The 7,693-nt window shown below is 43.4% G+C and overlaps 1 protein-coding gene across 2 annotated transcripts in view; it reads right to left on the reverse strand.

Moving 5' to 3' along the window:
• The window catches only part of LOC132835832 (adhesion G protein-coupled receptor E3-like), an 89,658-nt gene extending 83,290 nt beyond the window's left edge, over positions 1 to 6,368 (reverse strand). For both annotated transcript variants that reach the window (XM_060854928.1, XM_060854927.1), the window contains exon 1: positions 6,247 to 6,368. In XM_060854928.1, coding sequence (XP_060710911.1) covers positions 6,247 to 6,268 — 22 coding nt within the window. In that variant the 5' untranslated portion in view covers positions 6,269 to 6,368. The remainder of the gene's footprint in view (positions 1 to 6,246) is intronic.
• Between the last annotated feature and the right edge of the window lie 1,325 nt (positions 6,369 to 7,693).

The raw sequence follows: 7,693 nt of genomic DNA on the forward strand, positions 1-7,693 counted from the left end.
CTACCCAGTCCAACATAGGTACCTCCACATCATGGCTGATATTGACCAATGGATTGCTAATGGGATCAATTTGGATAATTGGAATAGATTTGACTTGAAATTGGAGAGGCTGTCAGTGGTGTAACTAACCCACCATCCTGACAGTCTGGGAAACAGAAACTGTGGCTGTCTGAGATGCCAAGAGAGGTTGTAGCTCAGTCTTAAAGAAATACATTGTCATTCAACCCTGGGACAGATGTTTCCTGCTGATAACTTGGCAAAGATACCATGACCTCAAAACCCACTGCCAAGTCTGGATGCCACAAAGTTTTGCTTGTTTCACTTCTCAAAAGTCAACCTATTTGCTTACATAGCAAGTAGGTCTAAATTAAGAATGATGGAAGCAGGGAAAAAAAGAACTTAAACAGTAGATATGCACATTCAGCAACTTTGACACAAATACTGGAGAATTCCTTCATACCCCAAATGTCACGTCCAGTAAGTGAGACCTTACTGTAGCTAGTCAATGTCATAAAGTAACCTCCTAACTTCCCCTACTTTTTAACAAGAAGAAAGAAGCGCTAAATAAAGATTTACCTCATCTGCGGATGATCTGGGCCGCTGCACAAATCATTGGAACACAGGAGTAGGCCTATTTGATCCTGCTCCACCATTTTAACATGCATTTAATTTCACCTGATGAGGGAACGCTGCTGCGAAATCTTGTGATTTTAAATAATCCTATTAGACTATAACCCAGTGTTGTGTGATTTCTGACTTTTTCCACCTCAGCCCAAAACAGGCACCCCCACTTACTTTAACTCTGTACTCTGATACCGCTTTCTCCCCATATCCTTTGATCCCTTTCGCCCAAAGAATTATATTGACCTCCTTCTTGAAAACATTCAGTGTTTTGGCTTCAATTGTATTCTGTGGCAGAGAATTCCACAGCGTCTGGGTGAAGACATTTCTCCTGATCTCAATCCTAAATGACCTAACCTGTATCCTTAGATGGGTTGGGGCGACATGGAAGACAAATTTGTAGAAATCATTAAGAGTTGTTTAATGGAACAGTGTATCGCAGTGCCTGGCCAAGAACAGGTTTTTTTCTTTAAAGGTCTGCTAACGTGTAAGGAATGATAAATGTCGTACTTAAGGATCCTCGAGGTAGAACTTCAAATTCCATTGGAATGATCCGAGGAGAATTCAGTTTGAAGAACAGCAGAATTGGACATAAACTTAAAATTGCAAAAAATTAACATTGCAGTCTGACAGGGATAAAGCACATGGAGCAGATTTGAGTAGGCAGTTCTTCTGTGGAACTTGCACTAGCACAATTGACTGAATGGCCTCTTTCTGTGTGGCAAGATTTTGTTCATCACCATTACCTCAGCCATGTGTGAATTATGGCCCAGATATTCAGGGGATTCATGATGGCCTTCGGCTTGCTCCTGTTCCTCTCCAACAGCTTTGTGCCAAGTTGGATATTTCTGGCTAGGACTCCTGATGCCTGTGTCTTGGGAAAAGCAGAGAGTAATTGAATGGAATTGTTTCCACTTGCTGCTAGATTGTCAGTCGAAGATAAGCTAAGCCCCCTCCTTTCACAGCAGTACCTGGTGCTTTCTGGGTGCGCTAATTCGTGACCAACACTGCAAACTCTGGGACATTCAAACAGCTTTAGAGGGTGTTGTAGGATGGGTCTGGGCCAGATGAATCATAGAATCATTGAATCCCTACAGTGTGGAAGCAGAACATTTGGCCCATCAAGTCCAAAGAGTATACCCTCCCCAGATCCATCCGCTATCCTCTCCCTGTAACCCTGCATTTCCCTTGGCTCACTCGTCCTGCCTGCATATAACTGGGCACTATGGATAATTTAGCAGTGCCAATCTACCTAACGTGTACATCTTTGGACTGTGAGAGAAAACCCACGCAGACACAGGGAGAATGTGCAAACTCAACACAGACAGTCACCCGACGGTGGAATCAAACCCAGTTCCTAGTGCTGTGAGGCACTGTGCCACCATGAATGGGAAAAGGTGCGAAGGGTAAAACTAAGCAGGAAAGTGGTGGTGGGAGGATGGCAAGGAACCCAGAAGCAAAACAACATTAAAACTTACAAATGGCACACAGTCAACTTGCCCAGCCTGTCTTTTGAGTACTTAAAAATTGGAACTCAAATACAGTCAGTGCTTTCATTTCCAGGTGTCGTTTTCTCATTAAAGGCTTTCTGGCTGGCGAGTGGGCTAGTGGGCTTAGTCAAGGGCAGGAGTTAGCTGGTTAGTGAGTCAGGTGGTCAGAAAGTAATTGTGGGGTACGGGGAGATTTGCTAGGTTGGGAGGTCAGGGTAGTTAGAATCATAGAATTCCTACAGGCTGGGCTGTTATGTGCCATTTACAAGTTTTGATCTTTTTTTCCTTTCTGAATCCAGAGCAGAAAGAGGCCAGTTGGCCCATCAAGTTTGCACCAACCCTCCGAAGAACATGTCACCTAGGTCCATCTGCTTCTGCCACCCCCTTCCCACTTCTTTCCTAGCTGTAACTTAGCATTTCCTGTGGCTAATCTGCCTAACCTGCACGTTCTGGACACTATGGGCAATTTAGTATAGCTAATTAACCTGCACATGGACTGTCGGAGAAAACTAGAGCATCCGGAGGAAACCCATACTGGAGGGGTTGGGGTGACGCAGAGAGTCAGGGCTAACAGGGGGTTTGGGAGTTGCAATTGGTGGGGGGGGGCGGGGAATGGTGGGGGGTGGAAGAATTGTGAGAGTCAGGAGGGAATCAGAGTTGGGGGTGAGCTATGGGTGATGTTATGGAGAGTTAGACCCATCAAGTGAGTAGGCCAAAGCTGTCTAAAATTTTCAACTCTAATTTTGAATTCGAGAACTACTTGGAGGATCCTAGGAGTGTGGGAATGGCCTGTCAGAAATTCGAGCATTTTGTTCGGGGTCTTCTGAAGTGTAACCATCAGGAAGCTGGAAGAGCTGGGCCTCTGTATCTTTGCTGGCCAGTGTTTTAGCATTTGGGCTCCTGTGACAGCCCCTTTCCCCATGAACATGAATATTGCTTCTGCTTAACAATGGATGGACTCTTCCAGCCTCTTTAATTGCAACATTTAAAAGGCATCTGGATGGATATATGAATGGGAAGAGTTGAGGGGGATATGGGCCAAATGCTGGCAAATGGATCTGAATTAATTCAGGATATCTGGTTGGCATAGACGAGTTGGACTGAAGGGTCTGTATCCATGCTGTACATCTCTATGACTCAGTCTGAATTTTTTTTTAGATTAGACTTACAGTGTGGAAACAGGCCCTTTGGCCCAACAAGTCCACACCAACCCGCCGAAGCGCAACCCACCCATACCCCCACATTTACCCCTACCTCACACTAAGGGCAATTTAGCATGGCCAATTCACCTGACCCGCACATCTTTGGACTGTGGGAGGAAACCGGAGCACCTAGAGGAAACCCACGCAGACACGGGGAGAACGTGCAAACTCCACACAGTCAGTCGCCTGAGTCGGGAATTGAACCCGGGTCTCAGGCGCTGTGAGGCAGCAGTGTTAACCACCGTGCCACCGTGCCGCCCACTTTCAATGGTACTTTGCTATTGGTCACACTGTCCCGTATTCAAACTCAGAACTGGAACATTTACACTTCAGATTCTTCACACTCTCTCATTAATGAAGGTCTTTGGAACAGTATCCAATGCCCTGGTCAACAGCTGTCAGTCTATTCAATGAATTCACCTTTATTTCTGCAGCCTCTCTTATCTATCTCTAGCGCTGTCATATCTGATTGAAAGAGTAGTTGATTCAAACCTCACTCTCCCATGGAGTTTTCAACAGCAATTTCTGGCTCAAGCATTGACTTGATAGGCTGAGTGACCTCTACTATGATTCTTGTGACTCGGTCCACTACCCAGACAGGGCTCATCTACCAACAGTGCAATCGTAAAGAGTTGAAGATTCTCAGGGACATAGGCTTGCATGGCACATCTTTTTGATAGAACGCTGAAGTCTCACCTTCCCTTTCAAATGGGTGTTGTTCATGCATCCAGCAGCACAGAAGCAGGCCATTCAGTCCATTGTGTCCTTGGGTTCTCCAATTAGCCCCACTCATTCCCCAAAACCTTGTGCTTTATCCCCTTTCCAAGTGGCTACTCCATTCCCTTTTGGAAGTTATCATTAATTCTGCCTCATTTCACACATAGCGTATTTCACTGTGTTAAAAGAAAACCCCTCCTAATTCCCAGCATAGCTACTTTTTTTCAAAGATTTTAAGCCTATGTCTTCAGGTTACTGGACCAAGTCCACCCACCCCATCCTCCTCCCCCCAATCAGTCCCTCTCTACTCTATCAAAGTCTTTTGAAAGGGTGAATGTAAACAGCGTTCTTATACCCATGATGTGGAGGTGTTGGACTGGAGTGGGCATCTCAGAAGTCACATGAGACCAGGTTATAGTCTAACAGGTTTATTTGAAATCAGAAGCTTTTGGACCGCTGCTCCTTCATCAGGTGAAGTGCAGGGAGGCCAACAGGCACAATATATAGGCAGAGAGATAATTGCAAGATAATCCAAGTAATTAAGATAAAAATCACACAACACCAGGTTATAGTCCAACAGGTTTAATTGGAAGCACACTAGCTTTCGGACCGACGCTCCTTCATCAGGTAATTGTCGCTCCGAAAGCTAGTGTGCTTCCAATTAAACCTGTTGGACTATAACCTGGTGTTGTGTGATTTTTAACTTTGTACACCCCAGTCCAACACCGGCATCTCCAAACCAAGTAATTAAATGTGTCAACAGATGGTACAAATAGAACATCAAAAGATTGAATACCAAGTCTTTATAGGAGATCAAGAGTGTCAGATGGTATGGTCAAAGTGTCATCAGCTGAACAACAAGTCAAGGGCTGACCTGTGATCAGTTTAATTAAGGTAGAGAGATACCTACAAAAAAAAATCAAAAATAGAGTAATACTAGAGACAACCCAAATGGCTGGAATAATATGTAAGGCATAAGAGTCGCATGACAAGTGTCTAAGCAAAGTGACAAGTAATCCAAACCTGTCCAAGCTAAGGTAGAGAGATGATGACAAGTTATCAAGGTGATGGTGTTAAAACAGAACATTAAGGAGGTTTTTGCAAATACAGAATGGTATGGTGTGGTGTGGTTACAAGCAACACGATGTGAACCCAAAATCACGGTTGAGGCCATCCTCCTGGGTATAGAGCTTGGCTATCATTAAAGAGAAATAGAATCATTGAAAGCGTATGACACAGAAAGCGGTTACTTGGGTCATTGCATCTATGCCAGAATGATGCCTCTGGGAAGGTTATGTGTGATTGGTATGCATTGTTTTGATGCAGATATAGAGGTAATCCATTAAACAGATAAGCCAAGGAAAGCAATGACAATAGCAAAGAAGGTTTACTGCAAACACTACTGAATACCACTTTCAGTTTGATTCAGCAGCAATGGTATTAGTGCATCCATCAAGACACATTGGACAAGATCACAGTGGAGTGCAGTGGAGCCAGATAATATCAGAAAGATTCATTCAGATGCAATTTTTAAAAATGCTTGTATGCTGCAGTGGTCTACTTCTGCACTGTATTGTTTCTCTGATTCTGCCGAATACAAAGCTCAGTTAACGGAAACCAAATTCACACTGGAATAATAGCTGTAGGAGACCTAATAAGAGAGACTAGATGAGACACATATTTTTTTCTTGACAATATTCTGTCCCTAAATAGGCATCATGGTGGCTCAGTGGTTAGCATTGCTGCCTAACAGCACCAGTTTGGATACCTGCATCGGGTGACTGTCTGTGTGGAGTTGCACATTCTCCCCGTGTCTGCGTGGGTTTCCGCCAGGTTCTCTGGTTTCCTCCCACAATCCAAAGATGTGCAGGTTAGGTAAATTGGCCATGCTAAATTGTCCACAGTATTCATGGATGTGTAGGTTATGTGCATTCGTTAGGGGTAAATTTAGAGCAATAGGGTAGGTGGATGGGTCTGGTTGGATTACTTTTCGGAGGGTCGGTATGGACTTGTTGGGTCAAAATGGCCTGTTTCCACACTTTAAAAAAAGGCTATCAATAGATTTGGAAGAGAAAACAATGTTGCAGATCTATAGCAGGAACTTAGAAAAGATTGCGTTTTGGGAATATTTTACATCAAAACTGCATATCAAGAAATTACATCAGGTATATTGGTCAGTGGTTTACATGACTTACCCATTCAAATTAATGACTTACCCAGAAAGTTAGCCCAACACATTCTGCTGAAGTGCTTTTGTCCTTTTCAATGTCTCAGCTTGTGATTTGTTTGCATGTGTTCCACTTTCTCCGAGAGACTGCAATGCTGTATATTTATTCACTCATGACTTACTGTGAGTTCTGGTCAAAATGAAACTTTTTTGCTTGGATTTTATTTCTGTACTCGTTTGCATTTTTGCTACAGAAATGGAGAACTCAGCTAGGAAAGGGGCGGATGTTTAAGAACCAGAGAATCCGTGGTGTTTTTCATGAAGTGTTCACTCAGTGGTTAGTGGATGGTCAGGGCTAGAGTTAGAACGTGTAGTTTAAGAGGCTCATTGAACTTAGATATTGATGCTTAATGGAAAAAGAGAATGGGGAGCGCCATGATTGGTAAAAATGGAGACCGGTATTCTGGAAGGAGTCTAACATTGAGATTTTCAATTTGGAAATCCAAGTCTCACTTATGATGTAGCCCAAATGTACAACTATGAGAGTTGTGTATCCAATGCAGCATTTAGAAATGGACTGTGGTGGTGCAAGAAGGCAGCTCACCATCATCCCAAAGGCAGCTAGAGATAGAGATTGAAAGCTCAGTGATGCTTGCATCCCCTGACCCAATTTTGTGAAAGCCATTTGATAAAGTGACACATGTTCAATTTGTGAGCAAAGTGCACGTCCATGGTATTGCTAGGGCAATGGCATGTTGAGTATGGACCTGGCGAGGACACAGGAAGAGATAGAGAGCAGTGGTGAACCATTGTTTTACAGACTGAAGGGAAATACACAGTGGTGTTTGTTGTAAAGTGGGTCCTCATTGGGGTGTGCAATGTATGTTTGCAGCCACCATCTTCACTCCGACTCAAGCTTCTTTGGTCCAGTGTGGGAAAGGAAAGCCACCTGGTCCTATAACAAGAAAGGCTGTTACCTTAAACAACATGTCTTTAATTTGATATTAGCAACTAGGTACAATTTAGGCCAATCTGATGCTCCTTCAAGTTGTTCCCCAAATCAGACTTTTAAAAATCTATTCCTTTATGAGATGTGAGACTCATTATCTTTGAATGGCTTGGTCAGGCTGTTTCACAGAGCAATTCGGAGGCTTTACTGTGGGCCTGGAGTCACACAGACTGGATAAGAACAGTATATTTTCTTCATTAAATAGCTTTCGTGAATCAGATGAGTTTTTACAACAATCAATAATGTTTTTGTAGACTGTTTTTCAGTTCCAGGTATCTACTCCTTTTATAGTGAATCACACTGCTCTCCATGGTGGGATTTGAACCCAAGAGCATTAATTGGGCCTTTGGGTTATGAGCTTGAAGATAGTGTTACTGTACCACGGTTTCCTGAATGCAGGTGTCATTATCATAGTGGGCAGTACACTACTTAGCATTAACCATTTCAAGCCCTTGCAGTCTTATACAAAAGTGGCCCCACATGATTG

Source organism: Hemiscyllium ocellatum, chromosome 45, assembly GCF_020745735.1.
Source record: "Hemiscyllium ocellatum isolate sHemOce1 chromosome 45, sHemOce1.pat.X.cur, whole genome shotgun sequence".
NCBI classification, from domain to species: domain Eukaryota; kingdom Metazoa; phylum Chordata; class Chondrichthyes; order Orectolobiformes; family Hemiscylliidae; genus Hemiscyllium; species Hemiscyllium ocellatum.